Source organism: Camarhynchus parvulus, chromosome 2 (genome assembly GCF_901933205.1).
Source record: "Camarhynchus parvulus chromosome 2, STF_HiC, whole genome shotgun sequence".
In the NCBI taxonomy this organism is placed as follows: Eukaryota; Metazoa; Chordata; class Aves; order Passeriformes; family Thraupidae; genus Camarhynchus; species Camarhynchus parvulus.
Genome location: NC_044572.1, coordinates 55968918 through 55984488, shown reverse-complemented (window position 1 = coordinate 55984488; position 15571 = coordinate 55968918). Strand labels below are relative to the sequence as shown.

The window sequence follows — 15571 nt, the reverse complement described above, 5'->3', positions numbered from 1 at the left end:
TACATTATTCCCGCTTAATTACATCCTTATAATACTTTGGGAAGTAAGTTTCTTACTTAACCAGCCTTCTTCATATGTCATCTCAGACTACTGTTATCTTCTTTGTTAAAGGTTACTATTCTTGTTCCCATCTAATTCAGCAAGGGTAAATAGCCAAACTAGCAAAGCTTTCTAGATTTGAAAATAAGGAAAAGAACGAGATATCCAAAGGTCCTGTGATTACAGTGCTTTTTATGCAGAGACTGGCATGCTTTCTATGGAGAGAAATTTTCTCTAACCATTATTCTTTGTAGAAGCGTGGAGTTTGTGTTTACCCGTATCTGGCTCTGCCAGGAAGCATCCAAGACAAAGTGTAGTTGTATAATAAATTATTCAAAGTAACGGATGTCACTTCTGAACTGCTGCATAATAACCTCTTCTGACCCCATGGCAAGGATTTTCTTTTCTTTTTACCTGATGATATGGTGTATATCACAACTAACCTTTGCTATTTGGTTCTTCTGAATGCAATGTTTATGCAACATGTTTAATAGGAGCAGCTGCTATGAAGGAAAACAGTGGTAGGAATGAATATTCTTATAAAGAAATAGTTTGATTTACATTATGGTCTGTGGATGAAAGCAAAATGTTAATTACTTTACCAGTACTCATCTCTATAACCAAGCCAGATTGTGTATTTTAATATTATCAAAACGGTTTAGTACATGCATACATGGTGCCGGTAGAAATTTGAAAGCAATAGAATAATTCATCATGGGAAAGTTTTAAATGGTTGTATTTGTTTCTGTCTAGATCTAGTAATTTCCTGCAGTGATCCTTTCAGAAAATACTGTGTGTTGGGCACTGACAAACAATCTGAAAAGGAAATGTGCTGCTCATTGTGGAGCTGCAGTGTTTCCACTCGTCTTCCTGATCTGTGAATAAAATGTGCTTAGAACAATGCTAGGGGGATGTTGAATGCAACACAATAAGGCTATATGTGTTTTGTAATCTTGGGAAGCGAGTAAAACTTTATTCAGAGCCCTGGATGCTAAATTTATCCGAGAGTGTTGGGCCACTTTACTGTAATGGAGTAGCTGGGCTTTGGTCAACATTAAAAAGCACTAATCTGACAGTTCTCGGTTTCGTGTCTTGCATTTCTCTGAAAGAAACAAAATAAGTGAGGTCAAATGAAGTGGTGGGGGAAGAACAACACCCGCCCCCAACACTCAAAAAAAAACCCCCAAAATCAACCAAATACCACCACACACAACCCCTCCCCCCAGCCCAAGTTCCCAGTCTCCCCGGGTCCTGTGCCGACCGCTCGCTCTCCGCCCCCGCGGCGCTGCGCGGAGCGCAGGACCCGCTGGGAGCGGCGCTCTGCGTGGAAGAGGCGGTGAGAGCCAGGCGGAGAAAGTGGGGGGAACAAGTCAAACGCAAATGAGGTGGAGTCAGCACAGCAGGCATACACTGGATGGGCAGTCGAGCTTAAGAGCGAGCGGGAAGCCTAATCTAACAACTATCGGGGAATTACTTTCTGCCCGGATGAAGTGAGCTCTGGCCATTCTTCGTCTGGGTGGCTGTATTGAGACAAGGGAGCCTGCGCTTCTCTCGCCGCAGACGCTGGAACCCATTTTGCGGTGAAGTTCTAACACGCGAGGGAGAGTGCTGGGTGCTGGCAAATGCGGGCAATAGCTTTTCCCAAGTCTCCGCGTGGCGGGCTGGCGCGCCCCGCTGCCTCGATTCCGCGAGCCTCAGGCAGCATGCGGCACGGAGGGAGGGAAGGATTTCGCACAGCGCCGTGGGAGAGCAGCTGTCGCGATGGCTTCCGTAGGTAGGTTTGTGGTTCCCTGCGCTCCTGTTTTGTGCGTTTTCCTAAGTCTGAAAAGTCGTTTTGTGGGTTGGTCTTGTGTTTGGCTGGTCGCGCTCGCCGCCGCGGCAGCGAAACGTGACCCCGGGAAAAGGGGAGGGCGGCGGGAGTTCACTAAAGCGAACCAGCTTCAGACAGGGGCCGCTCCGCTTTGCGGGGTGGGGACCTGGGAGCACGCACGCAGCCTGCGGCCTGCTGCTGCTGCGAGCTCTAGAAATTAAGTGGGAGGAAGAGTTACGCCTTTTGTAGTCATGTAGCAACGTTGGGAGTCTGCCCAGAAACGGAGGAGGTTTGCAGACAAGGAGTTCTGTCAGTATGAGAGTTTTCTGCAATCGCTGACAATGACTGAGGGCATGAGGCAGGGCTCGAGAGTTTTGTCTAGTCACTTTCCTGCCGAGGAAGCCTTGTAATTTTTTTGTGTGCCGTGGTGGGTCTTTTTCAAAAGTAGAAGAAATGAGGGCTGCCTGGAGTATACATAATTCCTATCTACGTAGAAGAAAATTTGTCCAGGCTGAGTCTTTTTCCTCCCCAGAGGAATTTTTAGTAATGTTATAGCAGTACTGAATTTCTTTTCAAAAACATGAAAGGTGTAAGATTTTGTAAACATGAGTCTTTCTTAAATGAGGAATATGGCATCGTTTTTCTTCTTTCTTGTTTAGCGAGAAAAAGACCTTATTGTGCCATTAGCCCTGGAAAGGTAATTGGTCTAATTTGTGCATCCAAGATGAAGTGTATTTGTGTAATACATGTAGAACACTCTCTTACTTCAGATCTGAATTTTCCATGAAAATCTAATAGAGTCTTAGAGTAGCCAGCTATAACATGGTAGAGTGTACAGGATGTAGCAGACTAAAGAGCCTGGTTCCTACTGCCTTAATGCAAACAATTTGCTATTCAGGCAGTAGCAGCACATGGTTGGGGTAAAGACTACAACCCTAAAAGGAGAGTTACTGAATCACACTTGAGAGACAGACCAAGAAAAAAATGCACGACTTCTCAGTTGTGTGTTTTGTGATACTGAATAACACTGAAGATAAACTGAGCTTTATTTTTATCAGTATCAGTTTCAGATTATTAAAAACAGCCTTTGAAAAGTCAGGTTTTTTCTGGTTTTAAAATAAAATGGTTTCAGTATACTGCTTGAAAATAAAAGAAACCAACCCTCACTTTTGTAATTCAGGCTGCAGTGAGCTGGGTTCGGCATTTTGTTGCAGGCGAGTGACTAGAAAAATGAACGGGTTGAAGATTGTCACATGTAGGCAGAATTTTTTTCACAGCAGCAGAACAGGACCAAAGTGAGAGTTTTGATAGAGGGTCCAAACATCAGTTTGATTGCTTCCATTTGTTCTATGAGGCAAATATACCTCAGACATCAAAAGCTGCATACTGGGACCTCTCTGGTTCCCTGTGGCACCAGGGAACTAAACTGGGACAGAAAAAGGGGAGTTTAAACTCCTTCTTTGTCACTCTTTCACCTTAGGAAAAGTATATAGGGTCATAACACAAAAAAAAAGTCACAGACTCTTTGTGCTTGCTTCTCAGAAGTGTCAGAAAGTCAGGCCCGAGCTCTATCCCTTCTTCTTTCACTCAGTTTGCCCTCTCTGCCTTCACCCTTGCCTCCTTTCCTTTGGCTTTGCAGTGTATCTTGTCAGTAGACATGAGTGGCACTTATCAATTCAGCACAGACAACTTAGACCTGCATCTCCAACATTTCAAGCAATTTTAATGGATAATTGACTTTGGACTTTGAACTGATGTTTTACTCTTTTCTTGAAAGGTGCTTGATCTTTTAGTGCATTCTGCCTGAAAAAGGTACCATATGCATGTTTCATAGGTTCTTTTTTTCTTCTCTAAAACTATTGCAGTTTAATTTTATGGTTTGATGAAGATTGTCATATTCAGCAGTGTCAATGTCTGAAATTCCATTATGAGATGAACCATGATAAGAATGGAATTGTCTGTCTCTAAAACCATTTTACTAATTTGCTGTGTAAACTTAATATGGACATGTTAATAATTGTGTTCTAATTGTTTCATTTTTTTTTTCACTACTGAGTGAGCTGCTGTACATAGCGACAGAATAGGGGTTCTCTTGTTTATGTGTTACGTACTGATAGTGATTCTCTCCTAAAGAGTGTTTTAATCACATTTTATGTTACATGTGATCTGGAAGTCTTGAGGACATGCCTCTGCAGGTGATTTGCATTCCTAAGCCAGCAAAGCTTGCTTAAAGTCAGTAGCACAGCATCTGCAAGATCTTTTAAAATACATGAAAAGATATATGCAACTGATTGCTTTAGTCCTTGGGGAAGTTTCTTTTTTTGTCTGGTACTACTTGGGAGAATGAAATGAGTTAGTATAAGAAAGGCTTTCAGAAAGTCATGATAAGGATTTTACTGCTTTCAAGATGCTGTATTGTTATTCTGTTCAGCAAATAGGAGTTATTTGTATTTTGGTGTTTGAGTGAATGTATGATACAAAGTTACCTGTAAAACGGTCTACCTATTTTCTCAGAAAAGAAGCCCTATAGTACAGGTCTTAGGGCTTTAGGATGGGGTAAAGTGTGGTCTGGTAAATCATACTTTTGATTCTGATCGATGTGCAGAGGGTAAATGCTGTTAATTGTGTCAGCCTGTGGTTGTCTGGAGATAAGCTGACGCCTGGCATAGCTTCAGAGGCTGCATGTGGCTGTCACTGGCAGGCTGTTACGGGAGCTAGAACTTGCAGAGCACAGGAATGTAGCAATAGGCTTCCACTTCTGTCATGCATCTTACTGGTAGGCCAGTCTGCCCTGACGGTGGTGAAATGCCAGCCTTCCTCACCCAGTGCTGGCTGGGGAAGACTGCTGTGTCAAGGATGCTTCCTCAAGGGACAACACCTCTCTTTACAGCTCTCTTTAGGGCATGAGGCAAGAATAATTTTTTTTAAAATTCTAAATTCATTTGACAGGCTCCCAAAACACAGTGAATGCTTTCTAAATGCACACAATGCAGTTAAAAACCTTCAGTACTGTAATGTATATTACATTTAATTATTAGCAATTTGGTTGTAACTGTTGAACATGTTTTTTCTTCCACCAAATAAACGCCCCTGGGAATAACTTTACTGCCTCTCCAGATGTGCTATTTTATTTCTGAGGTTCTCAGTCACTCCATTGTTGTACTTTCTGTAATATCCAGGTATGTAATACATATTCCACTGGGATTCTTCTCAGATGAAGCAACTAAAGCTGACCTTTTTTTGTGCAGAGAGGTTAATGCCTGGATGCTAGAGCCACTGTCTTAATGACTTGCCCCAGGTTTAGCCTGACTGATTATTTGCGAAGAGAGTTGGTCCACTCAAAACAGGCATTAGCAGAATCTCCTAGCAATAGTAATTTTGTCTTTTCCTTCACAAACATGAAAAATCCTGTTACATTTTCTCTGCTTGGTATTAGTGGGTTTTCGAGAAGCGTGGGAACTGAAGGTGTCTCCTTGTTGGTACATGACATGTACTTCTTCTAAATGAGGAGTGGAGCTACTTAACGTTGAATAGGAAAGCGTGTACTGTGCAAAAGACATAAAAAAGTTATATTATTCCCTGGTATCTGAAGTTATAAAAGACAAGACTTTAGGCATCCTTTATTGATTTCCACATATTCTGTGAAAGAGAAGGAACCGTGTGACCAAAGTTGATGGGTTTCATATAAGGGTATAATTTGGTTCACTGTGTTTTAGTGAAATTGAAAGCAGAATGTAAGAAGTTTAAAAGGTCAGAATTTCAGTAAAGTTAATACTTCAGCCGAAAGCAGGAGAGACTGCTGGTCTCTCTTACCATTTTTGGCACCTTTGTATTTGGAAAAGCAAGGGAGTGAAACAGAAGATAGATAACCCGTAAGAATCTTACAGTGCAGACAGACTTGGAAAAGCATTAGTTTGTTATCTGGCTTAAGTGGGCCATTACTTTGGCTTATTTCAGAGCAGTATTATTTTCTCTGTCCATTCAGCTTTTATATTAGCCTCAGATAGTTGTGAGGTAATGAGCTCAGTGTTTTGGAAGCAGAATACTGACTTTAAGCTCCCTTTCCCCAGAAGATGTAGCTGAGGATCTTTGAGTTTTCAAGCTCATACAATCCACATTAACTAACACCTTCTCACAAAAAGGATTGCAAAGTTTGAAATGTATGAAAACGTACTAAAATATGAGATATGGTAGTAAAATGACAGAATGTTGTTACCTGTCTTTTATCTGGATCATAGTGTGGGTTAAGCTACTCTGGGTTTTTTCTTTTTTGGTAGGTTTGGGTCTTTTTGGTGGAGTTTTTTTTTTTTGTGTGTGTCTTTTTTTGTTTGTTTGTTTGGGGGTTTTGTTTTGTGGGGTTTTTTTGGGGGGTGAGTGTGGGGATGGCTTCCTTTTTCTTCTTTGTTTCAATAGGTTCAGTAGATTAAAGTTTAGTAGATTAATCTGTAAGATCTTACTTTATATGGCTGTGTGGTTGGCACACCCAGCAGTTTCTGCTTACAGCTGAAAAAAGCCTGCAACTTCTACAGGTTTTACCTCTTGCTGCCAAGTAGAAGAGTGAACTGGATATTTTTGTGCCTTGCACGTACACAATTAGTGTTCTTTTCTTAATGTCATTTTTCAGTAGGGTATGGTGCAAAAAGTCCTGCTCCCTTCTAAGGTCCCGCCTTTAAAGCTGATGATCAGTGATAGTAAACTAACATCTGACCTGGGTGCATGAAAAGATACAAACATGAATGATCCTGGTTTTGTCATGTCATTTCTTGAAGTAGGGAGTTGCACTTTCACGTTGACAGTGTTTTCACAGCTCTAAATGGTGTAGTAGGGACCTGAACCAAGAAGCACTTATGCTTTACTTTCTGTCAAATTTGCCAGGCTAGTTAATTCTGTAGAAACTATGAAATTGCAGAATTATTGATTCCTTGAGATAAAGGGTTAACAGCTGACCAGTGAACTCTGCATCAGACAAAGAGAGGACATAGCTAAAGTATCCAGCCAGTTTGTTTTTAATTGAAGTAAAAACAAGGCTGCTTTCATGGGAAGTTCCTTTAAGATATACTTGTTTCTAGCCTGAGAAGAGTTGCGCTGAGTTTGTGTTTTTCTGCAATTTACACGCCTGGCTGCCAGTGGCTTTTCATTCTATGTTTAGTATTTTACACCTGGTAAAATGGGGTGTGAAATGCATCTGTGAGCATGACAGTGGTTTTCCCTCAAGCTGTAAAGATAATAGCAGCAATCCAAGGCCTGAAACAGGGAAGAATCAAGCCTTGGTCCTTTTATTCAAGCAAGTGCTGTAGAAGGAGTGGAATTTGCTGTGTAAATCTGTTGGACTAACTCTTAATGCAGGTAGTTGAGCTCATATTAAAGTGGGAGATTTTAAGCTATTTCAGAAGGAGTGCCACTCCCCTCTTTGCCCCCAGACTCTTGGTAACTGGGTTCCAGTGACTCCCCTATATATTTTGTTATCAGGAGAGGCACAGAGATGTGAAAACAAGCGAGCATGTGGAGATAAGTTTGGGATTGTAATTCCTATTTCTGTGAGGAATGCAATTCAGAAACACAATCGTCTCAACCTGCAGTGTAATTGGGAAGCATCTGGACAAGTTCATGTGCAGAGATGAGATGCCTGTTGCACTTGAGATACTTTATCAAATGCTGGTCTCCGGAGATTTGTCAAAGTCGTGTTTCTGGAGAGACTCTAGTTGTCTTCCTACGTACATCAAGTTGACCAATATGGATTTGTGCAGCCAGCTTTTCTGACTCTTATTTGCACCAGTATGAGGATGATTGTAATGTAGCTGATCTGGTAAATACAGATTCAGATTCCTGTAGCTCTTCCACATGAAACATTTCTGCAGTATTTCCTTAAAGTTCACTTCTCTTGCTGTTATGAATATTGTTAAAGTAATGGTGTAGTTAAAAGACAGTTTCTGTTAAAAGGCAGCTTTCTGTTTCCCTCATCCAATTAAATGTTTGCTCCGTTCATTGTGTGCTGTGTCATGAATTCAGATGGTTTATAGTCAAGGCACTAACTTGCAGATTTTCTTGTCTCAGACATATCTTTTGAGTACCTTGCACACTTCTCATTCAAGTAATAGCAGAACCAAGCTCTGCCGTGAATTGAAGGGAAAACAATATTCATTTTGACTTGTTTTCAGTGGCTTTTTACATTAGGAGGATTTGCTTATGGAAAAAAATGCATTACTGTGATCTTTGTAGGAGTGGAATTATTCCGTGACTTCCTTGGTTTTAGGGTTCCCCCCCCCAATTCTTTGGAAGTATATCAACTAAAGAGACAATAATCGGAGATTGTTTCATCTGTGATTGTCTTATTGGGTTTCAGTCCTGCCAGTGTTGAGGTCAGTAGGACTATTCAGGTGAATGAAGCTATTCAGATGCATAGGCATTTGTAGTATTATAGTTTTCTGTCATGGAATACAGTGTGGTTGAGCCTGGAGCTATGTGAATAGGTGTTGACTTTTTAATACTAATGCAGAATAATTAAATGTAATCTCCATTAGAGCTTGGCCGGTTATTTAAGTGTAACTCTGAAAAATGGGGTGAAACTGTTCCTGTAGAAAGCTCTGCAGTAATAGCATCCACATTATTCCTCATCTAAATGCATGTGTTTTAACTATATCTTATAGTATTTATGTGCAGTATAATTAAGTTGAATGTATTTCATATTTCAGTCTGGTGCTGTTTGCAGGCTGTTAAGAAATAAAGGTTACGGTTGTTTTGCTTCCTTGTCTGTGTGGCTTTTTTGTCTGTGTAGCTGCACAGGTGTCATGGTTTAAGCCCAGCCAGTTGCCAAGCCCCGTGCAGTTGCTAGGCGCTCTCCAGACCCTAGGATTGGGGAGAGAATTGGAAGGGTAAAAGATAGAAAACTCCTGGGTTGAGATGAAGACAGTTTAAGAGGTAAAGCAAAAGCCCCATACACAAAAGCAACACAAAACAAGTAATTACTTTACTTCTTCCCATGGACAGCCAGATGTTCAGCTATCCCCAGGAGAGCAGAGCCTGTCATCACATGTAATGGTCGCTTAGGAAGACAAACACCATCACTCCAAATGTCATCCCCTTCCTCCTTCATCCCCCCATTCTGTATACTGACCATGACGTCATGTGATCTGGAATATCCCTCTGGTCAGTAAGGGTCTCCTGTCCTGGCTGTCCTCCCAACCTCCTATGCACCTCCAACTGCCTTGCCAGTGTGGCAGTATGAAAAGCAGGAAAGGCCTTGGCTCTGTGTAAGCCTTGCTCTGTGTTATAAATGATCAATCAAAAGCCAAATTACCAAAAATGCGAAAAGATTTATTTATCTTTTTCCACGACCAAAATACGGTCCTCAAAACCACCACAGCCAAAGAGACAGCGTCGAGCCCGAGATCGGCGCTGTGTGAACCTGGATCTGACCCCTATTGCATCGGACCCTCCCCTGTTTACAAGAGTCGCTTCTAGCGGGGATGTTTTATACAGTTTATTATGCCCGAGGTGAAGGAGTCCAAGTTTCTTTTGTAACTCTTCACATTCGTAGTTGGTTCTTTCACTGTGCAGAGCAGGACAATGACTGTCTCCTGGTTGATAGCCAGCGTTGATCGAATCCGGGAGGTCGCATATTCGCATGTATCTTTCTGGTGACTTTGGCTGTCTTGATCAATGTTATCAACAGGGCAATGATTGCTCTTAGGCGGTTTCCGATGACTCGGGATAGAGGTGATCATTGCGTTGGGTGCGTCTATCCATAAGCTAAATGCCGATCGTTCTCCTGCGCCTTCAGGAATTTCAGAGTTTGAATAGACGTCCACCTCTTGGGCTGCTTGTGGTCAGAGACTCATTTGGATTTCACAATCTTTATAAAATACATTCTTTTATTGCATGAATTATTTCCCAACATGTATTACACTCAGTAATAACAAAAATATCTCTGTATTATCATTACTGTGTTAAACACAAATCCAAAACAGTCACATACCAGCTTCTGTGAACAAAGTTAACTCTACCCTGGACAAAACCAGCACAACAGGTAAGCCATGTGCTGCTCTACGCTGCTAAACTTTAAACCCCTTTTGTTGTGTCCTTTTCTCACACTGTGAGAAGGCACCCTCATGCCTTTGCATCAGGTTTATACACACAGTGTTAATATACCCCTGAGCTTTCTTATCTCCAGGCTGTACAGTCCTAGCTGTCTGGGACTCAGCCCTTGCTTCTATAAAGACGCTTCACTCCCGGTGATGGCATCTTTGTGACCTTGTGCTGGACTTGTTCAAGCAAATCCCTGTTCCTGAGGAGCCCATAAATAGGCACAGAGCTTTACATGTGGCCTTTAGTGCTAAGCAGGGAGGAAGGATAACCTCCCATGACCTGCTGGCAGGACTTTATGATGCTAGCTGAGATGCTATTGCCCACCTTTGCCATGGAGTTGTATTGCTGGCTCATGGTCACCTCATTGTCCATGAGAACCACCAAGTCCTTCTCCACAGAACTGTCTCCAGCCAGTCAGCCCCCAGCATGTGCTGTGGCCACGGATTATTCCTTCTCAGTTGCAGGAGTTTGTATTTCTTCTTGTTGAAAATATTCCTTTTCTTCTTGGATTAAATAGGAAACTTGAGATTTCCTGTTTCTTCTTGTTGAACTTAAGATTCCTTTCTTCCCATTTCTCCCACGTCTGAATAGCAGCACAACCATCTGGTTTGTCAATGACTCCTCTGTCAATGACAGTTTTCTGTTGTCTGCAAAACTTGATGATAAAACTTTATCCTATTATCAGTGTTGTTAATGAAGGATGTTGAAGACTATTGGTCCTAGTATCAGCCCCCGGATGTAATGCTGTGACTTGCCTTCTAGTGGACTTGCTGCAGCTGATCGCAAGCCTCTGGGCCCAGATATTCAGGCAGTTTTTATTAGATCTCACTTCCACTTGTCTAACCCTCGTTTTATCAGTGTGTTTATGAGGATATTATGGGGGACCAAGATAAAAACCTTACTAAAGTAAAAATAAGGAACATCCACTGCTTTTCCCTTTGCCACTAAGCTAGTCAGTTTACTGAAGTTATCTCAGTGGATATGCGTGATTCCCCATTTCTAAATTGATGCTGACAACTCTCAGTCTTTTTCTGCCATGTGTTTGGAAGTGGTTTCCAGTGTTAGTTGCTCCGTCACCTTTCCAGAGACTGGGGTTAGGTTACCCAACCTTGCAAATCCCTGGATCATCCTTCATACCTTTCTTGGAGGAATGAGTGATAATTGCTCCCTTCTTGTTCTGAAGAATCTGTCCCAGTCATTGAGACCTTTTAAAGATTATTGAGAATGGTCTTGCAGGGTATCAGCCAGCTCCCTCAGCTCTCATGTGTTCAACCTCTCAGTCCCCAGTGGACTCAAATATGTCCAGTTTGTTTTAGTTCTTCTTGGCTCAGTCCTCTATGGAGGGTATGTTTTGATCCAGATTTTTCCTGTGGTCTCAGGGGCTTGAGGTTCCCAAAGGCCTGTCTCACTGATAAAGACTGATATAAAGAAGGCTGTACCTCAGTGTCATCTGTGTCCTTATCCATCAGGTCCCCTGCCCCATTCAGCAAGTGGCCCCACCCTGAGACCCTCCAGCTTGCTACCACCACCACTCTCTGCCATGCTTTCTTAACCAGAAGGGACCTTTTCTCCCTGAAAGAGACTCCCTTCCCCCCACCCCCAGCAATGATAAGAGGTGGTATACAATAACTCCAGGTGCTGGCCTACTTCAAAAATTAACTCTGTAGTGACTGGGACCAGGACACCCAGTTTCCTTCTGGTATTTTAAGTGCAAGTGGTGCACTTGACTAGACATGCCTGATTAGCGCTGTGGACTGTGAAATGCAAAGCATCTTGGAACAAACAGTCTGTTCTCATCTTTAGGGCTAGAGAATGTATTCTGGAGAGGAGATCAAACAGTTTGAGTGTAGCAATTATGTAATCTCTATTCCCTCTGCTATTTGACGTGCTGGATGTTTTCAGCAATCAACATAATTTTGTCAAATAATATCTACTGCACAAACAAACAAAATTTCTTCCTTATAATCTTATTCAGAGAAAACCAAAGTATTTTATGAACACATTTTTCAGTACAAGGTTCATAAAAATGCATGTTGTTTTTAAATTTGCATTTTGTTTTCTTTGCTGCAGAATCTCAGAGTTACACGGAAGCCATTAACCTCTCTGTGGTGATGTCTGATGGTACCGTGGGCACTAAGTCTTCTTTGCTGAGGGCCAACATGCAGACTGATCCCTCTTTTCAGCGCTGTTTTGCGTCTTCATCTACTATTACAAATAGCAGTCCTATCCCAGGGGCAGAAAGGTAGGAAAAAATTCTCTTACATTATTGTTTAGTTCTCATAATGATAGTTCCCAGACAAAACATTATGCTTGCATCTTCACTGCAGACCATTTTCTAAGAACTTTGAGGTGGCTGTCACATTTATTGTTGGAGTCCATTGGATGGATTTTAACACATACAGAGGTGTTACTTTGATGTGAGGGACACAATTAGCTTTGAATATAAGTGAGAAGACAAACAGAATTTTATAGCTCAGTTATGTTATTTGTGCTAGCACGTGTATATAGCTCATATATAAGCTCATATATATTTTTCTGTGTGCTTAACTGGCGCCTCTGATGTTTAACTTAAAGCCATGTCATGAAAATTCACATTGGAATAAGCTGTATATGAGAGAAAGGGAGCACTCTTCTCATTGCAGGCATATCTTTTTAGTCAGTAAAATGTCAGTAGATCTGCTTTGGTGTAGTGTATAGCTGATTACCTTTCAACTGATCAGCAGGCTTAGAAATTTTATTGTTTTACAGTTAGATTGTGGAAACCTCTAGGGCTTTGGACAATAGTGTGAAGTGTATAAATTTACAAAGTAGTTCTTGTCCAAAGGAGCTTACAGCATAAGCTAAGAAATGGCAAGAAACAGCAAACAAACCAGGGGTCCCTAGTTACTGTTAGAATGGTCAGAAGACCATAAGAATGCGTGATCAGTCATTAGCTGTGCGCTATATTTACTCAATAGACAAGGTAGTGCATTAGACCTGAAGAAGTTACCTTCTCTATCACTCTGCAAAAACATTCCTTTCTGGCTAATTATCCTATTCTTGTTTTTAGCTATTTGGGTCCTTTTTCACAGTAAGTATTTTGGAATACTTCTGGTAGGAGTGTCAGAGTGTCAGTACTTCAAGTATGTCATTACCTATTTATCTTTTATTTATCTTCCAATCTAATTGGTTTCATTTTCAGTCAGTACTGAGACGGTGAACGAATGTTTTGGTTTTGTGATTACAAATGTGAACCTTAAGATGGAACAAAATATATTGGTATTTGCTGCAGAAGAGGCAGTGTGACAATTACAAGTGGATATGTATTAAAAGCTTATCAGTCAATTCAGTCATCAAGTTTACATTCCTACTTCAGACTTTATCTAGAAAATTTTGTTTGCTTCTTTTGAAATACTTTTTCTATAATTTTTTTATTTCACCTAGAAGATAGCTACAGCTCTAGAGGAGAGGTTTTTTTCTTGCAGCAATGTCTTCTTCAATTTGCTTACCTTCCATTTCTTTATGGCCTTTCTAATTTGAGCTGTTTAAATCTACTGGCATTCATTTCCACAACTCCCTTTTAATTAAAAATCCTTTCTTTTTTGATATATATCGTATGTCAGCTTTTTCTCTTTGCATTTCACAATGAGTTTGTTCTCTCTGGATTTGGTAGTATTAGTAATCTTTTCCAGCTACAGCCTAATGGCATTTCATTTTCAGAAGCAAGGAGACAGCTTAAACTTTTATCAAATGATTTTATCAGATGCTTAGCTTCTTTTGTTTGGAAGGACTTTTTTTTTTATTTTTTACTTGAACAGGTAGAATTGCTACCCAGTAGAAAAACAGAATGTTTACTGTTGAAATATTTAATTCTATAAATCAGAGTTTTTCCACCCAATAAATTAACCACTGGACCTGCCTCCTTTTTTTTTTTTTTAATATAAATTGTATTGAAATAGATGTGGTCTGCAACTTATTCCTTGTGAACTGTGTTCTTACCATTATCATAGTTACTGATTTGTTGTGTGATGGTGCATAACCACCTCCTCAGCCCATTTATTTTCATTTTTCTTTTGATGAGCATAAGACACACGGCATTCAAGAGCTGCTGTGGCCGTGTCATGTTGCTTCCATAAACGTCTACCTCTGTGCAGCTTTGGCATAAGAAATTGTTGCCTCCTATTGTTATTTTTCAGGTAGCACTTTAGCTCATCAGGACAGCTGTATGTGAAGCAATGCTGCAAACAGCCTCACTAAACTGTTTCATATTAAAACTAAACCCCTCAAACAGGGAGAAGTATTTTTAGCTGTCATTATTTTCATGGACTGGTTTACCATGCAAACTCAGAAACTATCCCAACAACATGGCTAGGTGGAGGGTGAGATAAGACAGAGCATACTGGATGTACATTGAAGAAGTTACTGGTCAGGATGAGGTTGGAATCCCTTGATCTAGCTGCATTACCTGGTCCAGCATGTTTTCAATGAGCACCCTGGGATTTTTTTTGTTCTGTCATGTTTCATTTCTTTCAATGGCCACTGAAGTATGGGTTGTACAGTAACATTTTAAGGGAATGATGTGGCTGATGTTTTGTTTTTGTGTTCAATTTTTGGTTTGTTTTTTTTTTTGACAGCTCTTCTGCCCCAGAATATCCTTGGCTTGAAAACAGCTCTAAAGCTTCCCTGTCAACCCAGTTTTCAGTGGGAAACACCAGGCAGCCAGGAGGTTACCTTGTGCCCTCTGAGTTTTCAAGTGCTGTGCAGGATGTCTCTCTCCTGTCTCATTTCCAAACTCCAGGAATGCAAGTTGTCACCCTGAGCGACCTGGAGAGTTCACCAGCAAAGCCACACCAAGAACATGGTATCAGCAGCAGTGCCCATGCCGACCTGAGCTACAGCGCTGGTACCAGGGACAGGAGCTCCTCCCGAGAGGAGACACAAGCTACTTGCATAGCCAATGCTAGCACATCTAAAACACTGAGCTCATCAGTGGCAAGTGCTGATGACAATGACTTTTTGACACAGAACTTTCTTACAGTGGCCTCTGGACACAACAGCCAGAACAGTGCAGTTCCACATCACCATGAAGGGAACCTACGTGCTCAACCGCCTCTTCCAGAGAAGACGAGGTCCTCTGAAGGAGAACGTTCCTTTTACTGTGTGTCACCTTCTTCAAGTGGCTTCTCTAGCCCTCACAGTGGAAGCACAATCAGCATTCCCTTCCCAAATGTCCTCCCAGATTTCTCAAAAATGTTAAGCCCTTCCCCAGTGCCAGGTAGGTTCTGTATCAGAGAAATGCAAAATACATTAGATTTTATATGAGTTTATAAAAAGAATTGTGAGGGTTTTAAAAGTGGAGAGGGAAAAAGTAATTGAATGAAAATGGCGCAGAGGACTTGAATGTTTGTAGTAAATGGTGCCAGTTCCTTGTCTTTGGATGCAGTATTCAGGAAACAAGGCTTCAGATTTATTCCTCTGCTTCCTAGAAGCCAGCCATTGGTCACCTTACTTTTTCAGCTGTCAGATTACAGTGGACCAGTGTTGAGTTCAATTTCTTTTAAAAAGGGCTGGCTTCTCTCTGTACCTTTTAGAGTTGTGCCAAGAAAAGTAAAAGATGTACATGTGTGTTCGTTGGGCCCTGTTGAGAAGTTTGTATTT

The 15571-nt window shown here is 41.2% G+C and overlaps 1 protein-coding gene across 14 annotated transcripts in view; it reads left to right on the top strand.

Moving 5' to 3' along the window:
- The window catches only part of TNS3 (tensin 3), a 197588-nt gene that overhangs the window by 161682 nt on the left and 20335 nt on the right, over positions 1–15571 (top strand). For all 14 annotated transcript variants that reach the window (XM_030971037.1, XM_030971044.1, XM_030971040.1 and 11 more), the window contains 2 exons: positions 12005–12176; positions 14548–15188. In XM_030971037.1, coding sequence (XP_030826897.1) covers positions 12005–12176; positions 14548–15188 — 813 coding nt within the window. The remainder of the gene's footprint in view (positions 1–12004; positions 12177–14547; positions 15189–15571) is intronic.